Raw genomic sequence first — 16,249 nt, 5'->3', positions numbered from 1 at the left:
ATTCTAGGGATTACTGTAATTTTTCTTTCCTTATAAAAAAAAATATATGTCTACCTATAAAACTATAATTTTTTTCTTTTTTAAAAAAAGAAAATCACACCTTTGGGGCTTTTAAAATCCCTTAAAATATATGGCATGTATAATTGATGTCTCACAAATTGCCGACTACCAATTAAGCACTTACCTTCTTTGGCTAGTCGTCCCACCCAATTTTACCTCTCCTACTACCTTTCCCACCTTATATATATCTAATCTCTTCCCCCCAACATCTCCTCATCTCTCCTTGAAATTGACAACCACAAATAAAAGAAGCTAAGCCATCCTCTCAAACACGTACACCACAATACAATAAGCTAAAAAAGAAGCAACATGCCCCCTCTCAACCCCTATGATCTCTTCATCTTCTTCTCACTTGTTCTATTTTTTTCCTCTTTCATTTACTCTCTCCTCCACAAATTCACACACCCCAAATCCCTCCTAAAACCTTCCTTATTCTCAACAAAAGCATTTTCTAACACATCACATGGCCCTCCTTCATACCCTTTTATTGGTTGCCTTATTTCCTTCTATAAAAACAGGAAGAGGCTATTAGATTGGTACACCGACTTGTTGTCCGAGTCGCCAACTCAGACGATCATCGTGAGTCGACTCGGAGCGCGTAAAGTCATTGTAACAGCTAATCCAGACAATGTTGAGTACATTCTCAAGACCAACTTCCATAACTTCCCAAAGGGTAAGCCCTTAGCTGAGATCCTAGGTGATCTTCTTGGTAAAGGCATTTTTAATGTGGATGGAGAGTTATGGGCAACTCAAAGAAAGTTGGCGAGTCACGAGTTTACTACCAAAACTTTGAGAGAATTTGTGGTCAAGACTTTAGAGGAAGAAGTTGAGAGTCGACTCATTCCTTTACTTCAACTTGCTGCTCAACAAAATAAGATCATTGACTTGCAGGTTAGTCACTATTTCATCATGTTGCCAATTAATATATTATTGTTTTTTCGCGTAAATATATTATTGGTACGTCACGTATAATAATATAAACTTGATAGAATATAAAAATATTCAAAGCTACTAGCTTTAGTTTATGTTCATTTTTATACTTGCAGATATTAATACAATCCATCATCATGTGTAATTAATGCTGCCTTTGTCTGAATCTATTTTAGATCATAGCACTAGAAAGCTGAAAAATTATAAGAAAAATAAGATGTATGCAACTCTTTACATGTTAACCGCCTAGGGTTGCGTATATAAATGAAAAGCAGAAATATTCAGCAATAACTCAGCGTTAATATCTAATAATACTCATTGATACGTGATTTTGTCTGAATATTCTAAATTAAATTCATTTTATGAAATATTTTTATACTTTTATTAGCCTTTAAAGTTACATACGTAAAAACCGAATTTTGTAATAACAAAATAGCAATAACATATAGTATGTTGTAACATAACTACTTTTTAAGTCCGGATTATACCTCGAATAATTATATTTTTCACTTTTATTTACATTTTACTTTGAAATAATAATATTAAATTTTACTTGATTAATGGTAAAAAAAAATTTAGTATATATTTTTGTGATCATATGAAATCAAACCTTATACAATACATTTTTTTTATTTTTTATTATATATGAAGTAAATGATAAAAAAAAAAAAACATTTTTAATAGCGTCACGAATGAAATGTTTTTTAATATATTAGCTTAAAGGATAATAGAAAAGGTCAGAAATTATTGGCCTGGAAGAAACACTTCTGAAGAACGACTTTCGTCTTCATTTGTGACTTGTGACCAGTGATACAGTAATTAAACTTTCCCTAGATGATAAATGGCATAACGCCATAAACTCAACAGCGATATTTTTTCTACATGCTTCAGTAGGGGCTGTACTATATCAATCGGTCAAGTCTTGTTTCCGATACGATTCCGAAGATATACATTTTATGGTTGAAAATTCCAGTTGGACATATATATATTTTATGCTTAATAAAGAATGAAAGAAGTATACCCCAGTTCTGGCTAGTCAAGAATTCATCAGAATTTACCCTCTTGGTTTTATATATACTTTTTATAAATTAACTCATTTTTGTAGACATAAAATTTTAAAAGAAATAGGTATATAGATCATATAAAGAAAGATAAAATATTAATTTAATTTATATAATTGTATTGAAATTAATGTGGTGGGCAGAAAAAATAGAGTGAGAAAACTTTATAGTAAAGATAATAATATAAAATTGATAAGATCATTCTAAAAAAAAAAAAAAAACAAGTGGGTAAACTAATAAATGACAACCCAGAAAGAAAAATGGTAAACTAAAAAGCCCGGACGGAGTATAAGGTATTTGATTGATGGACTTTTGGGGTCGAAATAAATGTTTGTTTAATCCACAATTAAATTCTAATGGGAGTATTTAGTTGATAGATGTTTGATCTTGGAAAGGTAATGTTGAAAAAGGTGGTAGCGTAATAGCTTTATGGAAGAGAAATATATGAACTATTCCTATATCTCGTCATTATTGTTCATATTCGTTTGCAGAGTTTTGAATGAACATATTTGAACTAGTAATATCTTAAGATTTACATCATAAAAATTTATAATAATGTAATATTATGAAATTAAGCATTGAGAAGAATCTTACTAAATTGCACATGATCATGTTTTGTTTCATACTCGCTCATCAAATAGAATAGTATATGTCCATAAAATCTTAATAGTCAAAGTTTTTCTCTCTTGAAATAAAATCAAGTAGAAGAGTTTCCTAAAAAAAAAAAAACTTAAACATTACTAGTATAGATTAAGAGGGAGTGATCATGACGCCTGTCTATCCTGACACCTCTTATTGAATGCCAATTGCCAAGTGTCCCTATTTTTTCGTAATTTATATGTCATACTAGCTCTGTTAGTTTAGAATGAACTGAACTGAATTGGTTTGAACTGAACTAAAATATTTTTTTTTGAATTGAACTAAATTAAAACATTGAGAAAAAACTAACTGATTTTTTCACCTGCCACATTCTTTTACAGAGTAACTAGTTTTTTTTTCACGCGATGCGTTATTGCATGTAAGTGTTATGAAAATTTCAATTTAATCCTCATTTATTATTTTGGGTTAACAATTTACTTTAAATGTAATTATACAAATAAATGTGTAACTATAAAAATCTGACAGTTATATCAAAGTTTTTTTTTTATTTCCATAACTATTTTACCCTCATTAATTATGTTGCAATAACAAATACATTAAAGAGTATTTAATAAAATATTAATGAACACTAATAAAACTATCAAAACCTCCCACTATAATAGAGATACATTATCCTCAGTAAACTCTTAAAATATTGCCTATATGATGATCCATTGACCGCTATTTTGCTCTTTTGCAATTTGTTACGATATGTCAACAAAATCATGCATCTAGATGAGATAGAGCAGCCATAATAGTTAGTTGCAACACGCTATATATGAAAACTTTGATCAATTCATTCATTAAGCATTACACTTTCGTAATAACATTAATTAAAAGTATGTGTTTCTACTTTTTGTAGAAATTTTTTATATATAATAACTTCGGTGGGGGTTGTTTTGACGAAAGTAAACAAATGTGATCTACACTGTCATGATTTTGCCCAGCTTTTTCGTTATCTTGGAAAGTTTAGTGTACATCCCACAGTCCACACGTTTATAAATGATCTTTTTAATTCTTATTTTGCTCTTAGAATAAATTTTACAAAGCTTATAATGTTACTATTTTTTTGGGGGGATAATGTTGCTTAATTAAATCTTCTATAAATTGATCTGACCTAAAAGGTGATTTTGGACCCGAATTTCACAATAAATTCAATCTAAGATAAAAATTTAATAGATTATGAATTAAATAAGACTTAACCGTTTTGACTCGACAATATTAATATGTGATTACGACAACTTTCTTAAACGAAATACCTTCGACCATTAATAATTCTAGATTTGACATAGTTATGTTCGACCACAACATCACTTATACAATTAACTTTGACTATATCATACCTATTATAAAGTCGTGGAGTCTTTAAAAATAATTTATCAACCCAACCCAACTCAATCCAATCCAAGCCAATCCATAAATCACACCAATTCGGAATAATTAAACCACAACCCAACACAACGGATCGATATGACAAGTTTGAATTGTTATAGAGCTAGCTAGAAGTGTTGAATATGGTATATATCTAAGTACCCAGATACGATTATCTTTGACAAGTGCTACGTAATTTTGGTCTAACAGACTGATATACTCATCTTAAAATAACAAATGTTTCCAACGAGTACTCAATGTGAAATGAAAAAATAGAATAATATGAATATATAGTAGCGAAGTTTATTTTGGATAGGATTATATAGTAATTAAGTTACTATTGTTTTCTTGGTCAAAACATCATGTTGACAAAAAGAGCTTTGATTCACTTAATTATTTGATCATGATTCATGACGCGTAATCAAAGAATTCGGTCACATTAAAATCGAAATTAAGAGTACTAAGAAATTCGATGGGCCTGGAAAAAAAAGCGACTTCGAATGATGGGGGGAAAGGGGGGAGGGGATAAGTGGCAAACACCCACCCACAAACTTACTCTTATTCAAAGATCAATTATTTGATTGGTGAAAAACTGAAAGCAAAAATCACATGAATCATGATGCATCCTTTTCAGATAATAAAAAATCACATGATGCATGTGACAACAAATATATACAACTTTGTTCTATCTTGTCTCAACTCTCTATAATTCCAATATTACAACAAATTAATCATTGCAAAATTTTAAGTTGAACTAATTCATCCATTTTTGTGGCAATTGTTTTACAGGAAGTACTAAAAAGATTCACCTACGATACAATCTGCAAAGTCTCCTTAGGCATAGACCCCAATTGTCTAGACCTCTCTATTCCCATCCCACCACTTATTGCCGCATTCGAGAACGCTGCCGCAATCTCCGCCAAACGAGCCACCAGCCCAATCTACGCCATTTGGAAGCTAAAGCGAGCCCTTAACATTGGCTCTGAGCACCAACTCAAACAATCGATCAACATACTTCATGGTCTTGTCAAAACCATCATTTCTACTAAGCAAAACTCTATTGCCAATTCAAATGAAACTGAAAATCAGGACCTCCTCTCTCGCTTCCTTTCTGCTGGCTACGACGGTGAGCTAGCAAGGGACATGGTGATCAGCTTTATTATGGCAGGCCGCGACACTACTGCAGCTGCAATGACGTGGCTTTTTTGGCTTTTATTATCAGGGTTAGCAGACCCCGCCACTCGAGATAATATCATGTCTGAGTTGGCTAGTGGGTCCGACCCTGACTCAGGGTCGGACTCACTAAGTTATGAGCTAGTCAAGAATATGAAATATATGCATGCTTGCCTATGTGAGGCCATGAGGTTGTATCCTCCTGTTGCGTGGGACTCAAAGCATGCTTTAAAGGATGATATTTTACCAGATGGGACTAAACTTAAGAAAGGGGACCGTGTTACATACTTTCCTTATGGAATGGGAAGAATGGAGGTTATTTGGGGTGAAGACAGATTAAAGTTTAATCCAGATCGTTGGTTTGAAAGTCAAGTTGATAAACAATCTAATAACTATAATACAAGAAAACTGAAGATGGTAAATCCCTATGAATACCCAATTTTCCAAGCTGGTCCTAGGGTATGCCTTGGGAAAGAAATGGCATTCCTTCAGATGAAGTATGTAATGGCTTCTATCATGAACCGCTTTGATTTTGAGCTTCTAAGTAATGAACCACCCGTATTTGTGCCTCTTTTAACGGCTCATATGGGTGGTGGTTTGAGAGTAAGAGTGAAGGAAATCATAAATTCATAATTTAGTAATCTATCAAGTCCGAAAACCTTTAAAGAATTGAGACTCTCTCGATTCTGAATCGTTTTCGTTTTCAAAACCTCGGCCATTTTTGTACTAATGAAACTAAAAAAGTGAATATGATATGTAGTTTCCTTTTTTTCGGAGACACAACCATGTCCGTGCTATATACATGGAAACTTGCAAGAAAAAGAAATGATGTAGAGAAAGAGTTCACATCAAGTAAATAAAAATATGTTAGTCACTTGGGGGGGGAGGACAAGTGTATTATGTATTTTTGTATGTGGTTCTTTATGGGTTGTCTTGTAGAGTGCGGAGAAGCACTGTTCAAGGATGCTTAGCCTTGCATAACGATAATTCAGCTGCTTCTTTTTCCAGGACAACTTTGTATGTAATCAATTAAAAAATTCCCCCATGTTCAGTTATAAATTCATTGAGATTATGTAGCCTTAGCAGGAGAGGAAAGGTCAAGGATTTACCCTGTGTGAAATTGGGTAAATCTCATTGGAATAATCTTTTCTTTGGGGCTAAGAAGTCTTACATGGGGTTTCTTTTCTTGCCTTTATAATTTTGTTTGTATTTGGTTTGTACTTTGACAATATAGTAATACTTTCTTTATTTCTAAATAAATGTTACATTCACTAATTCACATCTTTCAATACGTTTGATCATTAATATCTTTAATTATATACAAATAAAAAATTATAAAAAGTTTATATTTTGAAAGGTTGAATCTAATAAAATACCACTTGATAATGTTTTCTTTATAATATTTTTCTGATAGTTTATGTTACTCTTTATATAATAGCGAGAAACTGAAGTCAAAATTGGTTGATAAATAGTATCAATCTGCTAACTGCAACACTTATATAGAAACGAAAGAGGTGTATTATATTCCCTTCGTTTCATTTTAATCTACATATTTACACTTTTCACGCATGCCAATGCAAAATTTTGACGATATATATCTTTAGTTTTTGTATTTGTAAAAAATTATAAAAAGTACATATTAATAAAATACATACTAAGACGAATCTAACAAGATTCAACATGACTATATTTTTATTCACGTATAAATCACAAACGAGGGTCAAAGTGCAATTTGTGAATAATGTAAAATGTCAAAGTGCAACAATTAAAATGAAACAGAGGGAGTATAGTTTTAATACCAAAGGTTTATTTGAAAGCACATTTATTGGAGAAGCGTGATTCATTTTGTTGGAAAGTATTGCGAAAAGAATGTTGGTATTTAGAATCTACGCCAACTAATTTTATAAAGTTGGATGAGTATGACGTGTTAAAAACCTGTCCCATAAGCAATTTGCTCTTATTATGGGTGCAATCAGTTGTTAAGCGCTGCTTCCCAAGATTGAACACCACAATTTTGCACTCGATAGGACGACAAAGAAATTCACAGACAACCAGATTTTTTGGAAGGTGTATTAAAAACCTCGATGCAGGAAATCAAAAGAACGAATCCTTTTTAAAACTTTCAGCATTCCAAAAAGCTTTCAGCATTCCAGAAAAAGTTGTAACTGAATAAGTGATAGGGAGCAGAAGTATCAGGTTAAAATTGCAAACAGTTACAAAAATTTAATCATTTACAAGAACAAACTGGGTAACGTAAAAGAATACGCATTCAGCTTGGGTGTGCTGGTTGGCCACCTCTAGCACAATTCATAGTGACATCACTTCAAACAACACTAAAGTGCTCGCACTTAGTACTAAGTGTGAACACTCCTATTCTTCCCTGTGGGATAAGTGACTCTTCACTCCCCGCCTAAAGACTTCTAGTGGACGGAGAAAGTGTACTGAATGGCGTAGACGCGTAGTCACTCACACCAATCCAAGCCTAATGTGATGCCCTCCCTTGGGTCTCACTCTACGTCATTTCCGTAAACCTAAAAAAAAGTTGACTAGAAGTTTCCAAATCACGTGACGTTTCAAACATTAACGACTTGTGGAATAATCCATTTAATATAAGTTAATACTTAATAAAGTAATGAAAATATAAGGAAATCTAAAAAACGAATTTGGTTTTCGTTTTTGCAATTTCAGTTTGTGACTTTGCAATAAGGCCATAAGGACATAATTGCTCTGTTGTCAAAAAAAAAAGACAAACTGCTTTATTTGCAACAACTCTGGGAGTCGCCCGCACACAAAAACTGAGTAATACTCCAAAGATTGCAGTTTGGGCATATACATCAAAATCCTAGACTTCTTCACAGAATCACCATTTTAGAGCTCTCAGAAGTACTTGGACCAAACTTTATTTTCTTTCCCATGTACATGGAATAGGTTGAATCTTATCATTGCACCTCATGTTGAAATCATCTCCTTGCCAAGCAATACCAGCAATGATATTGACAGCAATTAATCAAAGAAAGAGATATAAATAATCAACACAGTGAACTCGAAAGTGAAAATGATGTACTCATACCTCCGCGATTAATTGATGGCAAAAGATTCATAATTCCTACAAACCAGCACCATATGAGTGACAGACACTACATCAGTCAAGATAGGAGTCCAGGAAAAATGAACAATATACTTATTGCCTTGTTCGACGAGACATAGAAGTATTACATAAAAAAAAATGAGCTACAGGGTAAAATTTTTACTTCATCCAAAATTAGTGGTTGCAGCAGAGATTAGGGATTTCGACATGCTCAGAGTGTCATCAATCATGCTACACTTTCTTTACAAGAGTACAACACAAACCGAAGTCCTAAAGCATAGATGCCTATGATAATATTGACATGTTATCTACTCTAGGGTGCTTGTAATATCAAGCAAAAACATCTCACGTGAAATCTTTTGACACAAAATAAAAGGTTTGATTATCAGCAGTCAACAAGCAGTAGCAGTGTACCTATTTAGATATCAATGACTTCAGGCAATCTAAATCATGTAGTCCCTGCAGCATCACCTCCAGCACCAGATTTGCGATTCAAATAACGCATCACAGCATCTTCAACCCTAAAACAAACATAAAAAAAATATATCAGATTAATGATTAAACAAACAGGTCATAAAAACAAAGAGGAAAACAGCATTGCAACTAGCTTGGCAACAGAGCATTTCTTGTATATTTCACTAATTTCAGCAACCAGGCCATTACTGATAAATCAAATGCCCACCAAATGAACCAACCAACAGGAATTTCTGTACAAAAGAAGTCAATCCAAAACAAGTTCCAAAGAAAGCATGAGAGCACTTGTAAGTTGTAATTTTGTGACCACAACTAGTAGTCATCCCTTCAGCACCTAGCACCTTTAATCTCGATCTAATTATTCTCTTCCGCTAGTATTTCTTGCTCAAAGACATCCATTCATGCATACAGTAATTAAAGAGTAACAACGAGCACAGTGCTCAGACTAACAGACTCAGACTGAGACATGATATCAAGTCCTAGACAATTGAAAATTCGATATGGTATATACCTAAGAAGTCAGAACTAGCTGACGAATAATCAGTAATCGCTAGCCTGGTGACCTTCCTGCCAAATGTTATGATCAAACACTTACTGCTCGAAGGGGTGGTGCACCTGGAATGACAGGGATAAGGGGGATATTTAAAAGGCTAAAATACTTGATTGGAATGGGTGGAATGGAGAGAGAATTATAAGGGCAAACCTATTACCTTAAAATACATTTTAAAACAAGCCACCCGGTATCCCCTCCCTATCTCTCACATATTTACTCTCAGATCCGCGGGTGGAAGTCATCAGCGACCACTCACCAACCCTTTCGATGGCAACTGTGCACTGTTCATTGCAACAGTCATCCTCTATCTTTTTCCCCTTCCTAGATCTTTTAGTGCTATCTTATCTCTTCCCTCTCCTTTCTTCAGCAGTAAAAAGACATAGGCAGTGTCCAGCTCTAGACAGAGGAACAACCAATTTGACGATGTTGCCTAATTTTGCATGGGAAAGAAAAGACGCGACAGAGGTAGTTAACGTGAAAAATGATGCCCTTGATAATCCCAAACTCGAATAAAGGAAACGAAACACTGCCCTAAAATAATTTCTCTTGGGGACTCCCCCCCCCCTCCCCTCCCACCTAAACCCTAATCAATCCTTAATTGCAGGTGCCATGTGTGCCCTTGAATTTGACATTTGATTTCTGATATCAAGTTGAAACTTTTAATCCTAAGAGCATGTACAATGGCAAGACCAACATCCCACTGGTCTACCATTTTTCACTTTTCTCTCCTTTCCTTCTTACACCTCACATGCCACTAATTATCCATCAACTCATCATTTTTTTCCTTTACAATGGGTGGGTTGGTCTTAGTTGGCCTTTCTATTTCTCTCTCTCTTTTACTATACCCCACCATGTACTCTCTCTCCTACCCAATAATTTAATATATCTTTTTTCCCTCTCTCCAGGCACGTGCACCACTTTAATGGTGATGGCTCTCCACCCCAAGCAGATGTTGGTCTTTAATCCTTCCCCCGCGAATCGCGAATTGAGAAAAGCGAATTATGGTCGGTTTTGGTTCATTTTTGGCTCATTTTGGGCGAATTGGCGAATTCAAAAGGCAAATTAGATAGCAAATTAGGTAACACTGTCCAAGACCAAGTCTTCCTCCCCCATAGTTAGACTAGTCTTCTACAACAACAAGACTAAATAAGACTTACTCTTTCTCTTCTAAGACCAAGTAAAGACCAACCTGTTGACATGCTCTAAGAACTACATCACCCAATGAACACGAGAAGAATGAAACACATTATTTCAATCCACCACTAAATTTTGACTCAAATTTCAAACAGCTACAGAGCATAAGAAAGCTGAAAGTGATAAACTTTCAGAAAACATTACAAAGCAACAATACTCCATGGAACTAAAGGGTCTAACAAGGCTGCCTGTGACAGACCCCTTAGCGCCCAGTCAAGGAAAATAAACGTGGACACAGTTGCGTCCACGGTAATGATCGCATTGACGCAGAAGCAAGTTCAATCAGATGATGAAACGAATCGCGGCCAGCACGGCGTGAATTTTATAAAAATATTTATTGAAGAGGTTTAACCTCATTTTCAGATTTTAAGTTGAAGAAGTATTATTTGAACATAATAAGACTAAATCTATCATAAAATGATTGGGTAACACGTTTCGTGAATGACTAATTATATAATATAGTATGTTCCATTTAAAACATATTAAGTGGTAGTTCTATTATTTCATTGGATAGTTTGGACCAAAGAATGGATGAAATATGCAAAAATCTAAAGAGACGAATTATCATTACGTTAAGGACGACAAGAAGAGAGTGACGTGAATATCATTACAGCATTATGTAAAGGGGTTCGACTAATGACATCTCAGAAATTCGTTACAACTCGGCCATTATGTAACGGTATGACCAAATGTTTCATTCCATCCCCATACAACTTAGGCAAAAGCATTGTTAGTAGCACTCATTTGAGGGACTTTTGGACTTGCTGAAGGGTGCATGATCCAATACTAAAGACACAACAGTTTAATCACCTAGCACTGATTTGATGGAATGCATGTGCCTACTATCTCTTTAGTTATCAGTAGTATAAAGATGAAGCAAGAATACCAGATCAGTAAGGACACAGCAGTTTAACAAAATCATCAATATTTGCATCTGAGGTTTCCAAAGTAAATTTTTGTTCTCTTCTAGGAGCTCTCTAGAGCACCAGGTAACTTCACAGCTCCACCAAGTTTATGGTCCAGTATTTTTTCACATTACCTACCCTTGTACAAATATGCTTTACTTCCTCCACACTTCCATCACGTCCTCTGTCCATAATCTATAAATAATTATTGTTGTCCCCTCTATCTGAAAACAGATGACATCAAAGCCTGGCTGAAGAGCGATCAAAAATTAAATGTTATTATTGGCGAAATGAGTTGATGTCATGATTGCAAAACCAAAGTAGATCTAAGTTATCATCGAATCATAGACAGATCCCAACAGAAGACTTCCAGCAAACACTTCTGAACATTCTTTTCATGAGCATCATTTCAGTTTGAAATGCCTCCATATATCAAAGTTCATATCATAAACAAAATATTTTATGTCGATACCACCATAATTAAGACCAATTTCTACAATGATACCTTTTGGATGACTTTTGTATCGAAAGATATTGATGTTGTTAAAACTAACTTCTGATATGACATATTTGAAAGACTATTACACAAGATGGTGATTGTGTCCATTTTTCATTCAAAGAAAAAAAAATGACAATGATCCAAAATAAAATCTTGCTCCCCTTTTGGAATTTATCAGAACAAAGTGATTCAAAACCAAGCGGAGTTTCAAGATTGTGCATCTTTCATTCTTTTGCGTTCTCATATTTATACCCCAAAGAGGCAAAGATAATTGAATAATCTAACAACATGAAAAGCTCTTTGAGCTATACTTTCTTTCTCACTTGGCTCGGGGTCTTTTCATTAAGTAACATGTTGAGAAAGTACTTGCAGACATGGTCCGCAAGCCAAATCAAGCTACCGAAGTCGCCAATTGCTACAGCAAGACTCATTTTGCATAGCAAGAAAAAGCACTTGACAGAGAGTTCCAAGCAATCCAAGAAGCAGAAAAAGAAAACAAAATAGCTTGTCCACTTTCCATCAAGATCCGACATTATAAGGCATTATTACAGACAAGATTTGAGTTTTTGAGGCTGAAAGTTTGGGTTACTGAATATTTCATGGAGTGAAAAGTAAGATTTCTTTTTCCAACTCAATAGTTCACGAATACAAAAGCATGAAATAATAGAAACATGAATTTTACGATGAATAATTTAGAATATGGATCTGTTGTCATGCTTTCCATTTGCATCCTGAGATCTAAAAAGGTGCATACTCACATAAAAAAAGCCAATGTAGTGGAATATATTGTTACACGAGGAATCATTCTTCTCCTCTCACAACATTTCTATTCACTGTCTCCGTGTAAACAACACTCTAACAATTAACGTGATAAATGGTAAAGGTGATCAATAAGAATGACAGAGCTTGCTGCCTCTACCTGCTATGCATCCATCCCACTCTTGCCACTGTTATACATCGACTCACCCAGCCTAAGCCAGCTATCCGCTTTACTTTACTAGACATTGGGGAAAGGGTAGGATGGGAATCACATCCTAATTCTCCTGAGATTCTGTTTTGGAATCCCCTGAGAATGAAGTCGTGCACATTTAAGGAACTCCGCGCAGAAGTTGGTTACAGAGAGAGAATGATGTAATGGGAGAGGGAATACGAAAAAGGGAGAAAGTCTAATGGTCCAGCCACTCTAGAGATAAATGCCTTTCTCTTTCTGATTTCACCAGCCACTCTAGGGTTCGGGGTTATAATGGTGATATGCTAACATCAATATTACAATCAACTATCCATTACTATAGAAGTTCGACATTTGTTTCTTCTTCTTACTTTGCAAATTTCTTTCATCTTCACCTACTCTATTACAGCTCTTCATCTATTCTATTACAGCCACATGATATCATCCAAGCCATCTACTTCAAGGTGGAAAATCAATTTGCAAACCACATTAGGACAATTTTTTTGACAAAATCAAGTTCCAGGGTTACGATCCCCTACTATGGCTACAAGGAATTTCACTACCCATACTATAACAATGCTAAATATTGATTGTATATGAGACACATTAGTAAACAATGAAAGAAGTAATGATGGGCCTTACCAAGGTTGGTTGTAAAATTGACTTCGATGCTCTTTCTCGACATTACGAATAGCATCACCAGCAATGACCTTCAAATCTCTATCTTGAGAAGCAATCAGTGTGTTAATAAACTCGGCAGGTGACTTACTAAATCCGAGGAAAAATGCTCGTCTTTGATGATGCTCATTGATCTTCTTTATAGCAGCAACAATAGAACTGTCATAATCATCTATTTCTCTACATTTCTCCATCTTCTCCAAGAAACCAGACATATCTTTCTCTAAAGGAAAGGGAACATCAACTAACACATCATAACAAATATTTCCACTAGGATTATTCCCCGAAAGCTTAATCTTATGCTCCAAATGTATAGGTTGCAAAGGTGACAAATGTTGTGTGAGCTTCTGTGAAGCCACAGCAAACTTAACCTTCTCTTCTCCAAATACTTTCCTTAGAGTTGAATCACATGTAAACACAGCTGGATCATTAGGGTCTTGCAACTTCTTAACCTTGACATAATGCCACAATGCAGTCATAATCCTAGCACGCGATTCGACCTCAATTCCAAGAGCTTGAGTTAGAGCAGCTGATAACTTAAACTTCTCAGGAACATAATTCATTTCAAGCCTTATAATAGCAGTAAATTCCTTATCCCCTTTCCTTTTCACCTCAAACCCTTCATGAAGAACTGGAGAACGCGAATTCTCCCACAAAATCACATGGTTATCAGGATAAAGTGTTTGATCCAAATAAATTGTAATTTTCTTAAAAAACGACGAGAATTTCGGGTTCGAAATACACCTATTAGAATCAACCCCATCATCTAACACAGTACCAGTTATCTTAAGCGTCCAAGTGGGTGCATCACCATTTTCATCTAATTGATTAGCAAATGTATTGAACACATAAATTCTAAGAGTTTTCTGAACAGAACAAGGCTTTTTAACAGACTCCTCAATTTCAGTTTTCTTCCTACCAAGTGCAGAATCAACCTTGGCTTCCAATTCCACTAACTGAGTATAAAGTGCACTTTCCGGCGAAAGGGCAGCCACTTTTTCGGGCAATTTCTTCTCAGAAGTCTTCCTTTTCTTCCGCCGAGACGCCGGGGCTAGCTCCATTGTCTTGAAAGGCGTGCCCCCGCCCGTGCCGGAAGAGCTTTGCGGCTTATTAGGGTGTTTGCCGTGACCTTTCTTGGTGTTTGAGCCACCCGCCGGAGATGGCGCACGGGGAGTGGGGGTAGTTGTTTGGGTTGAGGGACGGGGTTGTGTGGGCTGAACCATTGATGGAGGTTGAGTTTCAGACATGGTGAAATTTGTGAGGCACACCAACTGTTTGTTGATTTGTTTGTTAGATAAATTGGGCTTTTGGTTTTGGTTGCAGAGATCAAGATTAGTGGTGTGTGTGTGCAAGAGAGGTTTAGTGGGATGAATTTGCGCGGAATGTTTGGAATTTCCTCGAAATTGTTCCTTGAACTATTCGAATTTGATGGCGGAAATACGAACTTGTGGTTTTAGGAAGGAGAGCTGGATGGGAATGGGTGAATCTATATCTATAAAGAGAATAAAATTGTAATCGAGGGTTAATAGGATTTTAAATGCAAGGGGAAAAAGGTTTTAGATTGTATATGAAAATTTTCCGGAGGTTACAAAGAGAACCTAAACTATCATCTTTTTCACCATTCAGGTATAATTATTTTATGCATCCTTTGGGACCTGATGACAAGAATCCGACAAGTTAACTCAACGTTAACTCAACTGAGGTTAACTAGACCCAAAAAAAAGGAAAATTAAAATTAAAAAGTAATCGTTGGAATTTTTGGAATTTTTAGTTCCTGAAATACAGTTTCACAATATGCGCTATACAAAGAAACCCAAAAAAAAGCAGGGGAGTGTACTTACGTCCCAAAATATATTAAGAAGCCAAAAAATCAGAAAATAAGCAAAACTCCATTGGTCAGCCTCTTCAATCAGCAATCACCATCACCAATAAAACTAAAAAAAAGCAAAACTCCATCTGCAAAGAACATGTATTTCAATGAGGTGCTCTGTGATTGTGGCAGAGTAGAAAAGAAAAGAGTTTCTAAAACTATGAGAAATCCTTTCATGAGGTTTTATATTTGTGAAAATTATAGAACAAGAAGGGGTTGCCAATTCTTTGAGTGGATTGACAGTCCTCATCCTCTTGAAATAAGGGATGAGATGGTAGCTTTCATTAGAAGCAAGATGGAAGTAGAAGATGAAGTGGAAAATATCAACAAGAAGCTAATGAAATGTAGGATTGTTGTGGCAATGTTAGTGTTTGTAATTTTCTTTTTGCTAATGAAAATGTAATTTTATGTAATTAAGGGAAAGAAGATGCTTACATTGTATTAGCCGTAGAATAATTGTGTTGCTCCATAGTACAATGATCCAATTGAAGGTATATTGGTTATTCTACTTGTGTTGCTTGAGCTTGACTGACTTTCATTGAACTGCAAGATATAAACACATTAGTTTCTAGAATTTGCAACTGTGAATGAATAAAAAATGTAGTTACAGAAATTACATTACATTTGCTTGTCTTTGAAATCCTATGTTGTGCATAGGGACAGCTGAATGTGATTGTTGGGTTGATGGAGTAGCAGTTGCCTGATTAGGTGCCTTAGGTGTTGTAGGAACAGGACACCTTCTCTTGTTGTGTCCCTCCTCTCTACAATTGCTGCACCTCATTATAACCCCCTTCTTGGACAATCT

General features: G+C 35.2%; 2 protein-coding genes across 7 annotated transcripts; one reads left to right on the top strand and one right to left on the bottom strand.

Moving 5' to 3' along the window:
- Positions 1 to 162: 162 nt before the first annotated feature.
- LOC104893484 (cytochrome P450 94B3) lies at positions 163 to 6,523 on the top strand. The gene is made up of 2 exons (XM_010679586.4): positions 163 to 951; positions 4,851 to 6,523. Exons 1-2 carry the CDS (start codon positions 370 to 372, stop codon positions 5,865 to 5,867), a joined length of 1,599 nt encoding a protein of 532 aa, XP_010677888.1. The 5' UTR covers positions 163 to 369; the 3' UTR covers positions 5,868 to 6,523.
- Positions 4,601 to 15,103, bottom strand: LOC104893485 (SWI/SNF complex component SNF12 homolog). Of its 6 annotated transcripts, none has more exons than XR_007270463.2 (4): positions 13,539 to 15,103; positions 8,737 to 8,843; positions 8,305 to 8,371; positions 7,788 to 8,201 (listed from the first exon to the last, which is right to left on the bottom strand). XR_007270463.2 is itself a non-coding variant. In XM_048637566.2 (3 exons), the coding sequence occupies exons 1-2, from the start codon at positions 14,819 to 14,821 to the stop codon at positions 8,771 to 8,773; spliced, it is 1,356 nt and encodes a 451-aa protein (XP_048493523.1). In that variant the 5' UTR covers positions 14,822 to 15,103; the 3' UTR covers positions 4,601 to 7,765; positions 8,737 to 8,770. The 6 variants fall into 6 exon arrangements, 4 of the variants coding, with proteins under 4 accessions (XP_048493523.1, XP_048493521.1, XP_010677890.1 ...); XR_007270462.1 differs by having other exon boundaries at positions 8,305 to 8,340; positions 13,539 to 15,102; XM_048637566.2 differs by lacking the exons at positions 7,788 to 8,201; positions 8,305 to 8,371 and adding an exon at positions 4,601 to 7,765.
- Between the last annotated feature and the right edge of the window lie 1,146 nt (positions 15,104 to 16,249).

Source organism: Beta vulgaris, chromosome 5 (genome assembly GCF_026745355.1).
Source record: "Beta vulgaris subsp. vulgaris cultivar EL10 chromosome 5, EL10.2, whole genome shotgun sequence".
In the NCBI taxonomy this organism is placed as follows: Eukaryota; Viridiplantae; Streptophyta; class Magnoliopsida; order Caryophyllales; family Amaranthaceae; genus Beta; species Beta vulgaris.
The sequence above is the reverse complement of the archived record's forward strand: the minus strand, read 5'-3'. Positions and strand labels throughout refer to the sequence as shown.